The sequence below is a fragment of the Anopheles arabiensis genome, chromosome 2 (genome assembly GCF_016920715.1).
Source record: "Anopheles arabiensis isolate DONGOLA chromosome 2, AaraD3, whole genome shotgun sequence".
In the NCBI taxonomy this organism is placed as follows: Eukaryota; Metazoa; Arthropoda; class Insecta; order Diptera; family Culicidae; genus Anopheles; species Anopheles arabiensis.
This window is the reverse complement of record NC_053517.1, coordinates 8873206-8890932: the sequence shown is the minus strand read 5'-3', so window position 1 is coordinate 8890932 and position 17727 is coordinate 8873206. Positions and strand designations below refer to the sequence as shown.

At 46.5% G+C, this 17727-nt stretch overlaps 2 protein-coding genes across 5 annotated transcripts in view; one reads left to right on the top strand and one right to left on the bottom strand.

Moving 5' to 3' along the window:
• Positions 1–17727, top strand: part of LOC120898713 — a 97197-nt gene that overhangs the window by 14662 nt on the left and 64808 nt on the right. For 3 of the 4 annotated variants that reach the window (XM_040304921.1, XM_040304922.1, XM_040304924.1), the window contains exon 2: positions 1144–1745. In XM_040304921.1, coding sequence (XP_040160855.1) covers positions 1633–1745 — 113 coding nt within the window. In that variant the 5' untranslated portion in view covers positions 1144–1632. The remainder of the gene's footprint in view (positions 1–1143; positions 1746–17727) is intronic. The other variant, XM_040304923.1, reaches the window with a different exon arrangement.
• On the bottom strand, positions 11068–12485 carry LOC120898719. The gene is made up of 2 exons (XM_040304932.1): positions 11346–12485; positions 11068–11262 (listed from the first exon to the last, which is right to left on the bottom strand). Exon 1 carries the CDS (start codon positions 12481–12483, stop codon positions 11374–11376), a length of 1110 nt encoding a protein of 369 aa, XP_040160866.1. The 5' UTR covers positions 12484–12485; the 3' UTR covers positions 11068–11262; positions 11346–11373.

Here is a 17727-nt window from a genome sequence, read left to right as displayed (position 1 = left end):
TTTGCAACGACTGTATCACGGGACCGCTCAATGCATATGTTTGTTTAAGGTGAATATGGATGTTTAGAAGAGCCCAAGGAAAGGAAGAGGAACTTAAAGAGGAACAGGAATAAACTTTATAATAATTTTGGATTTTTTTTAAAAAGAACAATCATAAGATGTCCTCCTGAAAACCTTAAAAGCAAAAAAAAGTAAATGGATTTTTTACTCTACGTAAATGACCTCACTTTCTTAGCATAAAAAGAACTTTGCAAAACTTTCAAAATGAAGCCATCTAACCAAAACGCGCTATAATTTCTCCCATTAACTCTCATTCTATGGGTTCTCATGTTACGCTATGCCTGCTTGCCAACGCGCTTGCCAACGCTTGATTTTCTTGTCTCTTGTGTGTGCCAATGGTGCCGCAGGCTAAATTTAGCCAGGTGCTTCCAGACTCAGCAGCAGCATTAATTTTCATCAATTTATTCAAATCGCACCCCCCTCCCCCCTTCGAGAAGTGTACAAATGATGGGGCTGCACGAGCGAGAACGAGCAGGGCAGGGAAAATTTGTATTCCATGTATTCCAGCAGGGCGATGATGTTTCACCAGACCAAACTCCGACAAAATTAATGACATTCGCATAATCGTTTCACCGTTTTTCATGCTCTCCATACTTGCAATACATATGTGTATGTGTGTGTATGTGTATGGTATATTTATCTTACCCATTTTTTCCATTTCTATTTGCAGAATAGTTCGCCCCGTATTCGCAAGCTGGCACATACCGGCGCCTGAAAGTTATACTACACGCCGCACACGAAATTCGATCGAACCGGCGATGGAAAGCCGATTCGTGGCAAGCGTTGGAAAATGACTCAACAACGTTGCGAGCGGGCGTTGCGATGGCGTAGAACATCGATACCATGTGTATGTGTGTGTGTGAGATAGTGTGAGTGTGTGAACATCTAGCGAAACTCACCGGCAAGTCAGTCAGCAGAGATACCGAAGCGCTTACCCGTAATTAAAGTCGCATCGGAGGGTGTTGAAAATGTCAGAATAATCGGGTTGGCCGCAATCGGATCAGCCATTCTGCGCGCCATCGCTACCCGTTTATCCTTGTTTTTGGTTTGTTTCTTTATCTCTCTCTGTTTCTCTCTTTCTAGCAGGAAGCTTATCCCCTCCCTAAGGTAGTGGATTTACAATTAAAGAACGATTAGTGTACGGGATCATTCGGCTGGAAGAGAAGAAATGTGCCACAAAACGATGGGCAAAAGTGTGTGATTAAGTCGTTGCGGAAGGCCCCGTCACCCGGTGGCCCACTCGGTCGGTGAGGTGGCGTGTGTGTGTGCGCGCGTGAGGGTGTGTGAAAAATGATTCCGCGCCACATTATTTGATCGACCACGCCGCGCCAGACAGGACCACGATGGCAACATCAGGCAGTGGTGGATGGCAGTGAATTGACCGTCAAACGTGCGTGTGTGTGTGATTGTATGTGTGCGTTTTAGTGTGGCCCGTAGGCGCAGTAGGGGCAAACGAGGGGGGGCCTGGACGGAATTTCTACACGGCAACGGTAAACGGACGAGGCAGAAATCGTGAATTCGCTGGGTGCCTGCGTGCGTGGGGATCCACCCGGTGGCCCGCCAGACGCCACCATGGACGAGGTGCCGCCGCGGAAGAGTTCGCTGAGCATTGACCGGGCCGCCTTTCTGCTGCTGCGCGTCAAGAAGGCGTTCAAGAAGAAGCGCCAGCAGCGGAAGGACAAACTGTAAGTAGTCGTCCAGGAGGATTTGATGTAAAATGAGAGTTTGGATGCTCAAATTGGGAAATTAGTAAATCAAAGCCTACTACTCTCGTTTCACTCTCCAGCTATATCTGCTGAGCTCTGTTGAGAGTGCAATCTTCTAGGAAGGTTTCCGTTATTTGAGCGTTGCACCTTTTTCCAGTATTCAGCTCCAATTAAGCTCGTTAGCATCGCAAGACTAAGGCAGCGGGTCAAGGCAGACGGTTGCTGCGATTCACCCTAAATGAACTTCATTTGCATCTGCATGAGCCCGGTTTTTGGGGCTCAGCTCCAAGGACACTGATGGGTAGATCGAATCAGAAACCCCCAAAAACGGAACACATGAATCGCAAAAAAGACCTCCCCCCTCCGCCGGAAGGCCAGCTCATTTCATTGCTATTTTGGGTGTACTATGTTTGCAAACGGGTTCGATACCACCTGGCAGTGAATAATAAGGTTATGATTATCCGCCCCAGCATTCGCGCAGTCGAATCCTTCCGGGAAGCATGTCGTTCGGAAGCGCACGGTTCCCAAAAACCTTGATAACGTTGGTTGGTCGTTTGCAGAAGACGGAATAGAGGGGAAGGGACCGGCAAGCAATAGAAAATATAATCCCCCCCCCCTCTCCGCGAGAACAACATTCCACGCTGCTTAACCGCGTTTGGCGGGTCGATCGATCGATGGCGATTGAAAAGGGCAGCTTACACACATACACATCGCCCAGCAGTCAATCACTTTAGGGTTTTTGGTAAGACATTTTGGGAAGTTTTCTGACAGCAACCCAAGCAACAACCCTCCCGCCCGATGACCTTGGCAGGTGAAGAAAGGGTAAACACGAACATTTAAATCGATGCATCATTTAAAAAAAAACCGTCTTTTCCGGTTGTTGGAGTTCACTAAACTTCCTCCAGCTTGAAAGTTACAAGGTGTAGTGTAATGTGTACAAGGTATTTTTGGAGGAGGTCAAAATTTAAGGTTTCGATAGCGCTGAATTGGCCAAAAGTCAACCTCTTGCTACTCCCAACCACACCAACCAACACGATACATCATCGACTTAACTACATGCAACTACACAAGTCCCTCATAGTTCTTGCCTCCCGGCGCCTGTCAAGCCATTATTTAGCGACCGCATTAGCATAGCGCATATGGTGTACACGCTTCGATTACAATTCAGCACACACACACACACCTTTCCCCTTTAGTAGGATTCACTTCCAACAAGAGTTTGCCTCCCAGCCAGGTGCAAGCACGAGACTGGCTGCCTGGTTGGTAACCTGCCATATGTAAGCTCGCATAATTTATTGCAGCTTCTTATCGCGAGTGCAAAAGGGGACACCCCGTTAGGTGTTTGTCGTTTCGGGGCCTTAATGCCTGTGGTAGAAACATTGTAATGCACACAGAAACAACGGGCCGCACTCGTGCGAACGGTTTGTGTTTTCCCTGTGAGTTTGTCACCCACTAACGGCAGCATACAGCAGTATCGCCGCGTCGCGTCGCGGATTATTCCAATCATATTTCCAGGCACGTCAGCAGCCACCTCCCCCCAAGGCAGCCATGATCCCGGGTAGCGTCGGAATAGAATTAACCTTTGCTCACGTTGGCTTTAAGGGGGGATGTTCGGGAGGGTGTTTCGGGGAGGCTTTCTTCGAGATATCCGTGCACAGGAAAGACAAGCCCGAACGATCGTCCATCGGGATACACATGGCGTCCTTTCCCCAAATGGCCGCCGATGGTGGTGGTGAAGGAGATTGATGTGTTGAACGGGGTAAGCGTTTCGGAAGCCCGACGAGCATACTTACGAGCAGCTACCGGGTAATCCACGCGTTTTGTTTGGGCGGCATTTTTGGTTTGGTTTTTTTCCGTTCGGTCCTGAACAAGAACCATTTTCCGGGCTTTCGGGTGTTGATAGTATAATTTCCGGATTTTTGCCCCACGTTTGGACATTTGCGGATTTTGCTCACGTACCCATAAGGAGGTCATTTATCAGGGCTGCCTCGTTGCGGTGGCGTGCGGCTGAGCAACGGGGAACGGGAAATATTAGCTCGAAGCGAAAAAATGACGATTATGACTAACTGGACTGGAGTCGTTTTCTTGTGCCGCGTGGTGTAGTAAAAGCCCTTCGATGAGCAAAAGGAGCTAAATAATTAGCTAACTTTTCGTACTTTGCGAGTGCAGTCAGAATATAGAGCAGATTAATGAATTATTATTATTATGTTACGTTACGAATGCGACCGAACGAAAGTGGTTGCAAAAGCGCCTGAAAGGTAGGCTCTCCTCCTCACAGCAGCTAGCTGCGTATTTGGCTGTTTTGTGTTTTTCATGTTTGCCACATCGATAATGCGCTATAATGTTATTCTAGCAAACCCCCCGGTGAACATCTGGCACAAATGCCTGATAAATTTCACCCTCGGGATGTTTTAAATACTAATGAGGCTTTGATTAATTTACATCTTTTGCGCGCCTTCCGCATCCGGCCCTAATGTGTCGCGCCTGTTCAACTTTCAAGGCCAGCCGAATTTGGGTGACTGCCGAAGGTGCCCACGATAGTGCGCTCGTGGAAGTGGCCGGAGCCAACGGGCAGCAGGAAAGACGGCATGGAGAGAAAAGTAAAAGCAAAAACAACATTATACAAATTACCATTCGTTTTTTTTCTCCCCTTTCTCTCAATCGTCCAATTCCCAGATTTATATACACGTATCTGCTTGGCCAGAGGCGAGACATGTGAGACATGTTGAATGATGGCTTGCGCAGTGAGCAGATTCCCGGAGCAAGATTTTTCACTCAATGTGCAATAAATTTTCCTCATACGGTGCGGTGCATTTGCCTCCCAATGTCTGGTTGCTGGAGTAAATTGGCCCGGGGGGAGGAATGGTTTCTTTCTTCTAAGCCAATGATTAGTTTACATTAAAGTTACCGATCCGCACGAATGTGGGGGAAAGTGAGCGATTGAGATAAAGCGCTAGCGATAGCGTGAGAGAGGGAGAGTGAGATGGAGATCAAATCGATTCATTTAGATTTAAAGACAGACATTTGAGGAGAGTTAATGGTGGCATTGTTTCTACGAAACCTCCAAATGCCAGAGCACTCGACTCGGCAGTGGGTAGGGCAGTGATTTAGTTACTCGGAAGCAATGGCATTTTAGGAAAATTGGTATACTTTTCCTTTTCAATTCAAAGTATTCAATTTAATTAAGCATTAGACAAGTGCTGTGTACTAATTGCTTATTGATTTTCCCATAACGATTAAATAGAGTTGGCCTAAGAGTATATTATATTTTAAAAAGAAGTCGAATAAATGAAAAGAAGAATGAAATAACTCCATAAATTATGCAATTCTCACTACCAAAGAAGGGTTTTAAACCCATATAAATTGATAATTGAGATGGAAATGCTTTATAAACAACATTTTATTGCGCAAACTGGCGTTATCATATTTCTCCACTCATCCCGTCATGAAATTGTCCTTTGACACTTTTCCTTCCGATCGAAATACCTCTTCAACACCGTCGTACATTGAACTAGGGTAAATAATTGAACAACGTAAGTGTCACCGTAATCTATCGTCATCGTTTGCTGACAATTCGTTTCATTATAGTTTCCACCAATAAAGTGTTGAAGCAAAATCAATTCCAGTACCTTCACCACCACCACCATCACCATTTCTAACAACTTTGCAATCCCCATTCTTCTTCCCTCGCTCTGTCTACTCTGCTGCGGTTATGTTTACCTTCTTGCCCGACGATACCATCGGCAAAGTTGGATGGAGTTCCTATTTGTGGGTTACATTTACAATAAATCAAACGGAATTGATACGAGCAACTCGGCCCTTTCCACGCGTAACCGATCCCGGCCCGAGCCTCCCCCCCCCTCCCACACTCTGTGGGACTCACTTATTCAGCTCGATAAAGCTTGATGACGCTTGGAATATAGGAAACTCGACCAAAGACATCGAAGTTGCACACTAAGTGGACGGCAAAACATCGAAAGAAACTTTATACGGTCGGTGCAATAAATCTCGGCGCCACCGTCGTCGTCGTCGTCGTCCGTAATCTGTCGTGTGCCGGGCGATGCCACTAGATGCAGAAAGGAAGTTGCACTGCACACTGCACACAGTTTATCGCTGCAGTGTGGATGGTACAATACAAGGGCGCATAGTACACCACGCCGTGCTGGGCTGTTGTTGTTCGAGTGGCAGCAACACCACCTAACCCAACCAAACCGTGTATCCGATACGTGTACTGCTCGACACGATTTCACACTCTCTCTTTCGCTCTCGCTCTCTCTCGCTCTCTCTCTGTCTCACGTCGACATTGCTGATGGTGCGTGTGCGTGTCACCAAGGTGAAATGTCACGCTGGGCATCAACCATGGCCAACGCTGTTCTCTGCGCAAATGTGCTCGTGCTCGTTGTTAAACATACATTTGCAATTTTCCCTTTCCGCCTCCTGCAGATGCAGACCAGGATGGTTCGAAGGCGGATTACACCCGTTTACCCAATCAAAAGCCGAACAACATGGGCGCTGCGTTTTGAAAGGCTGCCCAGCGTTAATGGCATTGCCGCATACTGACCATCCACAGGGCAGGAAACGAAAAAAAAAAACACTTCCAAAGGCCGGCTGGAAAGGTCGGAAGATAATCGGAAATAATTACAACGATACATGGGACGACACAACGATGCGTGCCACGAGCGCCATGTGTGTGTGTGTAGGCCGGGAATGTAAACCTTGGAACCGGTGCCATTGCCATCGTGTCTCGGGGACAACGGTGCTGTGCTCGTTGATAATTGAATGGTTGCTGTACTCAAAATTAACACAATGCACAGATGGTTTTGGAATGGAGGTTGAGGGGGGGGGGGGGGGGGGGGTGGGAAAGCCACAAGCGATGGAGTTGAATTAATGAACGAGCTTAAAGGGGGAAAGAGAGAAAAGGGGCACCATTTGATTATGTTTTCACAAACCCTTCCGTACCGGCACCAAAAAACCCCCCGGATGGAAAGGATGGCACCGGAGGCTTACGGAGATTTTCCATCCATACCGGAAAACTTGAAACACTCCTCCACGTCCTACGAACGCAAGATGAAAAGCGCTTTTGATTTGACTTCAAATTGACCTGTCCCTTTTTGAGGGGGAGTGAGGGGGAGCAACTTTCTTCCGTTCGGTCTCGGGCTGCCTTCCGGACATTAATTCAATCGAACATTGAGCTCCATGGGACGTGATGGCGCGCTGCGGTTTGGAGGGGTTTCGAAACGTTTCATACCCAACCCAAAAATGGGAACTGCCCGATGCCTGATGTACCCGATAAATGGTCTGTTCCCTCTTTCGGCCCATTTTACCCCCAAGCAACTTAACTTATGGTCAATGAAAATGTCTTTTCGTTCGCCTTTTACTTTACTTTTTTATCACGTTTCACCAGAGAGAGAGAGAGAGAGAGAGCTTCCATTTACTCGTTAATGGAGATTTCTTTCCCACGGTGCAATCAAATCGAAGGGGCTAGGGGCTAGACTTTTTCGAATCGTGGCCGATTCACGGAAACGCATGATCGATGGAACGGTAAGCTTAAAGATGAAATTGAAGTTGCTCTCTGCGAAAGGGAAAATCGATTGTTCAATTGAATGAAAAGGATCTTGGTTTTGAGGGGGCTGCTGGCTGGGGCCCCAAAAGCGGTACCTCCGGTGTTAGGAAAGAATTCGTTAAAAATATAAACCCTTCACGGGCTAGTGGTTAAAAAAAGATGGTTCGGGCAGATTACTCTTCCCGATATTGAACGTAAACTCTTAGCATCGCTCGTTAGGTTTGTGCTTTTATTGCACCGTTTGCCAGTAAGTAAGTGATTGGATATGATTATTGGTTTTGGGAGATGTGTTGGAAAATGTTTGAATTTTAACGATTTTTGGAAGGTAAATCTTATGAGAAAGAAACGCCCGTTTCGGTGTTTAAAGCATTCCACGATGTCAATCATTTTGCCGCAGTAGCAGGCGCTGGCATTTTGTGTGATGTGGCTTGCCAGCTAATTGGGTATGCAGGGAACGCCTGCTTGTAGACAAAAATTGGTAAATTGGATCGCCTTTTTAAACGCTAGATGATGATTATTATTATGTAGGTTTAAACATGTTTCTCCTATGCAACAATCTTTCTGTTTGCTTCTTCCTTAAAACATCACCTTTTAGAACACACTTGAAGCAATTATTTAGCCACAAGATGCCAATTAAGACAACAATACTCCATTTCGCCAAGGTTTTAAAGTATTCAATTATGAACATTATCCATACACATCAACGTGGATACCGTACTGAAATAATACACTGTAAGGCATCCTCCAAACACAAGCGAAGAGCTTTCCATTGCGTATTTATATTTGATTAGACCCGTGCGTGTATGTGTGCAGAAATTCAATCCCACACCCACCCACCCACAATTCATTATGTTTTCAATTTTGCAATAAGTTCAGAATATTAAAATTTCACCATTCAGCATCATTTCAGCATCAATCCAGCCCGGAAGGTGGGAAACTAATTAGCTCTGCCCACCGATTGTACTGGGCCTCGAGAAGGATTTACTCGAGCTCATTTCTTTTCTGTTCACTTGCCCGTCGCCCACATCTCCGCTGGTTCTCATCGTTCAGCACATGAGTAATTATCGTTCGATTCGCGGCGCGGCGGTGTTGGAGCGGAGTGGGTTTACAATGTAAATTATTGCAACAGCTCGATTAATTAGCATACACGCGCGCAACGATAGGGCATTTGTCAATTGGATGGGTGAATTTAATTTTTGAACAGTTAATTAGGATTAGGTGTTTATTTAGTGAAGGGAGTTGCCGGCGGTATAAACGCAACCATATACGATTTAAGAGCACATTAAATACAGAAACTTAATTTAGAGCAACGAATCGCACAAATTATGATGTTTTTCAACGTCACAACATCGTCACAATAAGCGCCAATGAGCTGTGCATTGGACAGGGACATGAACAAATAAAGCCATCAAAAATATATGGTCCAGCCCCAGCAATACTGCTGAAAGGAGAATGAACATAAAACAATCATTCCAGCACACAGTACCAACAAACAACTTTCGTATCGTATGCGGAATGTGCCAGAATCCAATGAATGCGCCTGGTAGTTGACGCGATAGTTTTTCCTTCGCGCACGCTGCTGCGTACGGCACAGTCTGTCTGCAAGTGTCTGCGTATAAACACGCTCACAAACAAACACACAAAAAACCCGATGGGTGTAAAAGTGGTTCGCATTTTCCATCACGCAATGTTCGATCGAATAGATGGTGGATTGTAGCGCAGTCTCTTGCACGCATGAGACGCAAGTTTTGTTTGTTGCTCTTCGCGCAGAGAGTCGAGGCAGGCACACACAAAAATGAAGCGAATAACAAACTAGCCCTTTTTTATTCGCTTCATTTTTGCTTTGCAATGGCAATGGAACTTACTGCACTACACTACTGTTTGCCGAAGCTTTGGGAGGAAAAGTTTTGTCTGCAAGGCGCAAGAGGGTATTGGGCGAAGGAAGTGTGGCGCCATGATTGGCGAGAAATATTTACCAGTTGCTGAGTCATGGACAAATGCTATACGATTGTGCATGCTACTGCTGCTGCTGCTGCTGCTGCCGTTCTTAATCCCGATGCCGTTCCGGAAGCCTTCTGCAGTCGAATAGAGTGGTGAACGAAGGGCGAGTCATTGCCATTGCCGGTGCAGCACCGAGTTAACCGGCCGGATTGAAGTTTTGATTGGTTTTTACAGAACGATTATGGAAATGGATGGTTCATGATTGGTTGGCCCAGTTTATGGACGTGTTTCTGTTGTTGACACTTCTGTGAAATAACTCTTGCTTGTGGGTTTGGTTTTCTGCCTTACATCGCACCAAGATTCTCACGATTTACTACAGAACCGAAGCAGTTATGATGGTAAATTTAAAGTGTAACTAGCTTGAAGAGCTGGTGCAAGATGACAAGTTGTTCGATGCAAAGCTTACCCTGTGAAGTGTGCAAATTGGGTTTGTTTGGGTAATAAATTGAATCGTGATAAATAGTTTTAACCCACTTGACAGGCGAGCTGTTGGTGAATAAATTGCTTCCAACTTGTGGCTAGTACTATCGGAATCTTTTACATTTTTTTCGGATTGGATGATGTATTTCAAATCTATTACAGTAGAAGTTGCTCATCATCCAAACAATGAGGCAAACAACAACACTTTGATCCTTTTTTTCCATTTGTACAGCCCAACTTCCGCGAAGCAAAACTACGCTCTTCCTTCCCTTCACGTGAGTATCCTTTTAAGCTACGGCATGGGAAAATCCATCAAAGAGTTGCGACTGGAGGTGGGTTTTTCCATCGAGCAAACAGAACCACGAGGCGAAAGGGCTTTTTTGGCCATTGATACAAAAATAAACACATTACGAAAGGTCAGAAATGGTTTAGCAATGAATCGTCTAAACACAGCCGCCCTTTTCGTTACTGTTTCCCGAAATCGGTGAACCGTGTATGCCGTGGGGTTAGAGAGAGAAAGAGAGAGCGAAATGTGAACGGTGCAAAGGCAAAGCAACAGCCTCAAAACAGTCTTAAGGAAGCCGATTTCACGGGGCACCACCACCACCATCACCACAAGCGCCATGGAAAGCAAACGGTGCTCGAAATGGTTTACATAGGATTATGTGAGCTTCTTAAACTTCAATTCAATGTTTGCCGGCACTCGGGGTGGCCACTATCAAGCACACTCGTGTATCGCTTTCTCTTCTGGCACAACAAACAACCCAAGGGAGCAGGTCCGCGGGGGAACGGTATAGGGCTCGATAGGCGCGAAGGCCAAGAAGGATTTGCGCGCAAGATGACACAGAGTGGATTTGCGCTCCCCATATTCTATGGGTGGTTGAGCGATAGAAAGAGAGTGTGTAGTGGAGCGCCATGTAGCAGTTTGAGCAGGCCCGTGCGCGGACGTGTCATGTGCTTTCCGTTCTGACGCTTGGCAAATACACACATAACTTCCAGCGCGTTGACGACACCCTCTCGAAGGACGCGCGAGAAGAAGTCATGTGTGTTGTTTGCCTTCAGACAACACTGCGACCGATCCCATTTTTCCTCCATCGTTTGGGGGCCTGTGTGCGCTTGCACACATTGGCAAGGGAACAGAAAAGCGCTACTGTGTACGTATGGGCAGAATCGGAAGAAACGAAAACAACATACCGGGTTTGGCCGCCCGCTGGGGGGACGTCCAAAGTGTTGATTGGTAGGGCGAAGAGCACGGTAGAATAGCTTTTCGAGAGCCGAACAACAACAATATTTGCATTTTTCAGACAAACATTACTGTTAGTTTGCTTCGCCATTTGATGGAAAGGAATTATTTATTTCGCCCATTTCGCCCATTTCGTTCGCGACGACCAGGAACTGGTTTAAGCTCTTACTTATGTAAAACTCGGTATTTTCAGGCTGCATTAACCATCGATTGTGCTCCAAGGTTTCGGGGGTTCTATTTTCAATATTCCTACGAAGATGTCTTACGACCTAGAATAGAATAAAATGGGCGATGAGTGTCATTTTCATGGAAGTGTAAACCCCAAACTATGCAGTGGAATTTCTATGCTTACCGATAAGAACTCGACAAAGAGCAAAAACCTAGATTTGGAGACGATTCGGTTCAATCAGCAGCGATCGATTCAACCAGTAAAGTATGCAAATCGCCCCATACGCTACTCCCAGCACGGCGATCAGTGGCAGCACGAGCAGCAGCACGACTGTCGCCTTTGCATCGTTCCTTGCCGGCGAACCGTCCGCAACGAACGGTTGAACGAAGCGGCCCCAAAGGTACAGCAGGGCCGTTTTCGTGTGGTTCTTCAGGAACGTCAGCATCTGGAGCGATATCGGCAGCAGCAGCTCGGCAAGGTGCAGCAACATCGACAACAGCTTGCCGACCCATCCGTATCCAGCATCGTTCGTGCTTGTCGTGTTGGGTTTCGGCGCAGTGACTTCCTGCATCTCCGGTGGCTCCGATTCCTGGGGTTTGGTTTCCACTGGCTCTTTGTTCAATGTTTCACCTTCCTGCTGCAAGTCGTTGGGTTTTCCGGCGTCTAAAAAATCCCTTGGCGCCCGCAGGTTTTCATCCTCCTCGCTGGAACCGTACCCGGCAAGGCGCAGATCGGTCATGCTGCGACCTTTGCCCCGGTCCTGCTGGTAAGCGTCGAGCCATTCGTTCAGCTTCTTCATCGTGGAGGCACGCATCGAGGAGGGCCGGGAGGAGCGGCGAAGGCGCGGCGTATACCAGCCTCCCGCAAACTCCGACAGCGTATCGTCAATGTCACCGTCCGTCTCGATACCGTCACCGCCGGGATGCGAGAGCGTGTAGATGGGATGGTCCTGCCGGGGACGGCCACGACCTTGCGTGCGTCTCACCAGCTCCGGGTAGCGGGCCATCGTCGTGCGCGGCTGCATGATGGCGGGCGGTACGCCATCTTCATTCGCGCTATCCCGCTCCTCGGGCGTTCCTCTGGCGCGGTTGTAATGGTGCAGATGCTGCTGCTGCTGCAATCGCTCACACAAAAGCTGATTCCGATAGTGGCGCTCATCGTTCGGATAGGGCAACTTACTCATTGCAGGGAATTTATAAACGTAATTAGCTGACCTGAAAGATAGCTGATCACCACGAAACTGGGAAACATTGAAGCCGAGCGCTCGTCTGGTGTCTGTGGAAACTAGATTGAGGGAAGTGACAAGTGTCAGCAGTGCCATCCAACCGAGAGTTATGAGCTCCAGTGCCTACTAGATGATGCCAATAAGCAAGTGTATAGAAAAGTGAGCAATGGAATAAGCCATGTAAGCTGTGCTTAAATTATCTATCTGCAAAAACAGGGAAAGTTGTTGTGCGAAGGCAATAAAAAATATGTTGCCCGGAGTTGTTTCCATCGAACCGCTCATTATTTGTCATCAACCGGAATCAAGACATCGTACGGATTCCTCTCCAAACTCCTCCCCGACGGGAGAAGAAGCGTCCCGCAGTGTTTCGTCGAAATCAAATCATCATGTGGGGGATCTTCCCGTCTATTTGCAATTTCATCCAAATCGGTGAAAAGGAATGGCAAGTTTCTCTTTCTCGCTTTTCCTTCTCTTTTGCACACACACACTCCCCCTCTCTTTCTCAATGTCTACCGTTTCTGCGAAACCCCATGTGGATAGAACACTTGATCGATGTAAGCGTGTGTGAGAGTGTGTGGATAAAATTTCCGGTTACTTCATCCTTCGGGGTAGACCGGGCTAGTCTGGAAAATTACAGACCCGGGAAAGAAAAACGACATCCCTCCCGGCGCTAGCACAAGTGCCTCATCATTCGTACGTTGATGGCAACGGATGGGCACGAGTGCGGCCAGCAAAAGCGACCAGCAGAGAGTGGCATACACACACACACATACAAACGGAAAGAAATGCTATGAACGTCCTTAGGCGCTCGTGCCTGCCAGGCCACGATTCTTCGTACAGATCGTACATATGGCACTAGAGAAGGGGGCGGAAGGGAGTAAGTAAACATTACCCGTTGCTACATGGAGCTACGCGTTGTTACGGGAGCTTGACGAATGTCGAAGGATGCTCACTAACAGAGAGAATGAGATAGATAGTGCCAAAGAGTGAAAGAGAGAGAGGGAGTGAATAGTGAGGTAAGGAACGCTGTCAAAATGATAGCAACTGTCGCGACTATCGACCGCACGTGGCTCCGGGGCCGTGAAACGCAGCCCGACGGGGTTGCCCGGGAGACTGATGTGATGTGTTCGCGTACACTACGCCAGCCAGCCCCGTGGCTGATGTTTGTGCAGATCGCGCCTGTTCATGTTCGTTACCATAATGTGGTCGCATGCTAGATTGCACCATCCAGCGGATGATGATGGTCCTGGGCAACCGACAGCACAACGTGGGCACAGCGTCCTGGTGGTTCTGGTGGCGTCAAACTGTCGTCCTTATTATTCCTCCTGGTACGTACTGGCAATAGCAAACGGTAGACATTCGGAGGAAAGTGTGTAGGTTGCACTGTAAGTTGTGGTACCGAGCACTGGCCAAGGTGGATGGGTGGAGATTGGTGGTTGAGAGTGTGTGTAAACAGCTAACTGCATCAACAACAATCGTATTGATTGTTTCAACTCCGCAACATCAATTATATTTGTTCGATACGCACATGTACTGAATATTCAAAGATCTCGCGTTATGCCACTCAAACACTATTGGATTGAGCTTCTAGCAAAGTTTTGTCGTTAGCAACTATTTTAAAGCATCTAATAAGTGCAAAAGTACGGTTTTGCACATGTTTTTGTTAATTAAAAGGAAACTATAAACCTTTCTGTGCTAACACTCATTTCATTCCCTCACACCAGTTGGTGAGAATCTTTCAATAAACGGAAATAGATCTCATGGAATGAGTTTACCGAGAACATCGTTTCTGGAATCGTTCCACCAGGAGTTGCTCTACTACTGCTTGCCTCACGGTTGAACCTTTCATTTATTTAACCGGAGCAATATGAAAAAGCAATCAATTAGTCACGAGGTAGAAGATTAAAACCCGACCCGGGTGCGAAATGTCTGTGGCAGTGCCTGGCACTGTCGTTGCTTTCCGAAACCGGTAACTCGTAGCGAAAGGATCAAACGAAATACGGTACGAGAAATCTGTTAAATTCACACTTCAAAGGCTGAGGTTCCATCTGTTATTTTAGCAGAGCGCTGTATTAATTTGACGCCGCTGAACCTTTCCGGCCACCGTTGAAAGGTGTGTGCACCACCGGTTGGTGTAGAGCGACACCTTTACGGTTCACCGGCGATCGGGCGATACTACACCCACTACAACCACTCACGGCTGCACACGGCGAATGTGTATTAATGGAAAATGAAACGAGCTGTCAAACATCTCGTTTCCGGTGGCCGATTACTTAAGCATGCTGGTCGAGCAAATATCTGCACAAACATACATAAAGGGTTTGTGATGGCACAATTCGCATGCTGTTTGAGTATGCGATCGAAATAATGCGACAGCAATGTTGATCGAAAAGGATGCACCAAAGCGGATTAAAGAAAAAAACAAACTTTGGTGCTGTCAAGAGGTAAAACCAAGTTTTCAGATGGTCTTTATTCACGTTGAAACGTTATTCTGGATGTTTCACCACAGCAAAAAAGAATTAATAGCATAATTTTACCCTGCGCATTGCATACCTTCAGGCGTTCATTTGGCTAAATTGCATACATTTAGGCAAATTTATGTACAGAGCAGGCATCTTTTGCATTTTTGTCGTCCCGTACTTTATTTCGTGCCTATTAGTCTCTTCATTGCACTGCCACCGTCAGGCACCACGATTTGCATCGGCTTTTCTTCACTAGCAACGTGCTATTTCTGTAGCTTTTTTATGGGGGCAACACAACACAACAACACCGACGCTAAGAGAATAACAGAGCCAAAGTAGATTTCGTCAATTTTCTTCAATAACCTCAATGCCAAGGGGGCACAAACGAATCCAAAATTCAAACCATTAGCAGATGAGTGCGGCGACGACCGTCTGCTGGCGTCCGCTGTCAAATGTCCACCGTTGCGACAAGCCGTAAACTTGACGATGATGGTGGAAAAAGATTACAGACACCGTTCCAAGCTAATAGACCCCTAATGTACACTCTGTCAACCTCGGAAGGTACGGCAGAGCTGGTTTGGTAGGGTGCTTTTTGGCCAAAAAAAGAAAGTGTATCCTTCCCCATGCGCCTATACTGTTTCTGGCGTCGTTTCACAGCCACACACACAAGCACAACGTATCCATTTTACGCGAATGTTGTCACTTTGCTACATTGGAACTGACGTGGGCTCGTTCCATGCCCGAAGTAGACGCGGGCTCCAAATGTTTTAAGCTCCATTTCCTACCCAAATTGTCGTCCCGTAATTGACGAAGTTCACTTTTTACCAGCATTCTTCAGTGACGGGGGCGAAATTTTCCTCCCTAGCTGGTTGTTTTGTGCTTCAGGTGTGTGTGTTTTTTTGTTTGTTTTGCCTTGAAGGCATTGTAATGGGTGAAATCGCGACGAATGGGAAAAGGGAAGCACCTTCCGCGCGTGGTCTGATTGATGAACGTATCTCTTCCGGCTAGCAAAGGCAGACGATCGATCTTTATGAAGGTTCGGGCATTAGGTTCTTTGTCTCGTTGTTGGAACAATAAAGGAACGGCATGCACAACAAAGCTGTTATAAACATACAGAGGTCGATCTGGAGGCTAAAGGCTCGTGTTCTTCGTAGCATAAAATGATTATGTTCCGTTATGTAGACAGGTATTAAGCAAAGGGGAATTTGGCTCACTATATCCGACAGAGATTTGTGCTGCCAAGCTGCTGCTAAGTACATGGATAATGTGCACACGTACATTGGCTTAAGAATAGATTACACTTATCCAGCAGGAAATTGTTAATCTTCACTATGCTATGTTCTGATCCATACAAAAAATTAGGAAGAAAAAAATAGATAAGCCATTACAGCTTTGCAGTCAATGTATTGCAGATTGCATACATTTAGGCGAATTATCTTCAAAGCCCCCGAAAAGTATGCAAAACGCAAAGCATTACTCGATTATCATCCATATTTGTTAGAATTAATTATATTTAACATCCACAGAGGCTTTTTATTCTCATGTTCGCCCATGTTCTAATGCCAGCACGCTCTAAAGTTTCAACTTATTCATGAAGTATTCAACAGCTTACCGAGCCCCAAATGTAAACGAGCAAAAGATAATTAGCATTAGCGCTTGGAGCAGCAAACGACCAAAAAGAAAAGACCATCCCATACCCCCACCGGTTGTAAGTGTAGAAAGGAAAAAAAAATCCCTTAATAATGCAAACCTCATTTCACAAAGCCACGAAAGTAATGCACATTCGCCTTTAATGGAAACTTGGAATGCTCTTTGCTCGCATCCTTCCCGCTTAACAACAACGAACAGAAAAAAAGCAAGATTCTCCTTCTCGATCTCGGCTAAAAAGCCAACAGTCAGTCGGCAAGCAACCACGAACGCCGCTACGTGCGGGGGAAATCTTTCCCTCGTTACCGTTTTACAAAGTTGGGTAAAATTTAATTGAAATTGAAAGCAAACCCACTTCCTCGATCACTTTCGGGGTGCTTCGGCAACGGTTGCTTCTGGCTGGGCTGGGCTGGGATGGGTTAGGTGCATCTTTATTCCTGGTGCGCTTCTTGGATGCGCTCGGTTTTCAAAAGTTTCAACTGCCAAGACTTCCGCCCAAGTCCCAACCGATTCAGAGCGGCACGTCCAGGGTTAGCCGCACAAGGGTGTGACGTTCGATTTCGCTGCCTGTAGCTTCACCGTACGCCACATTCTGGTACAGGATCGGTTGAGGGACTACACGCACACAAACACACACACATTGACTCACATATTTATAGGAAAATTGCTCTACGATCGATAGAACGCTGCAAACAAAGCAGAAATGAAACGAACCCGTTTTGCTGTCGGGTTTTATTTTAGAGCTTCCCAGTTTGGATTTCCAAGAAATAAGGGGGTGAAGGGTACTGCCATCTACTTTTTAGCTTGTGGGCTATTTTTCATCCTATCCAAATAGGAACCCAACCCGCTCGGGATTGGTAACATGCGCTCACAGGCAGGCATGCAGGCAGACACAGGGGGTTTTGGGGGATTTTCGTCATAACGAATAAATTACCCATCCGTTCGCTTCATTTCTTCTTTTTGAGGCGTTTCGTTCCACTTTTTTTGTGTGTGGCCCTGCAAACGATGTGCATGCGATGTGTGGTATTGGTCAGAAAGATTTATTACCATTTGGTCGTCGGTCAATCAAAAGTGGAATCGTTGCCAGCGTGATACACAATATGATGTAAGCTTGTTTGGGATAGCTTTTTTTAGGATCTGCTTTTTCGAATGACCTTTACTGGGGTTTTTTTTTTTTTTGATAGAAATTGCTGCTGATGAAGAGTTGTTCACTAAACGATCATGTATAGTA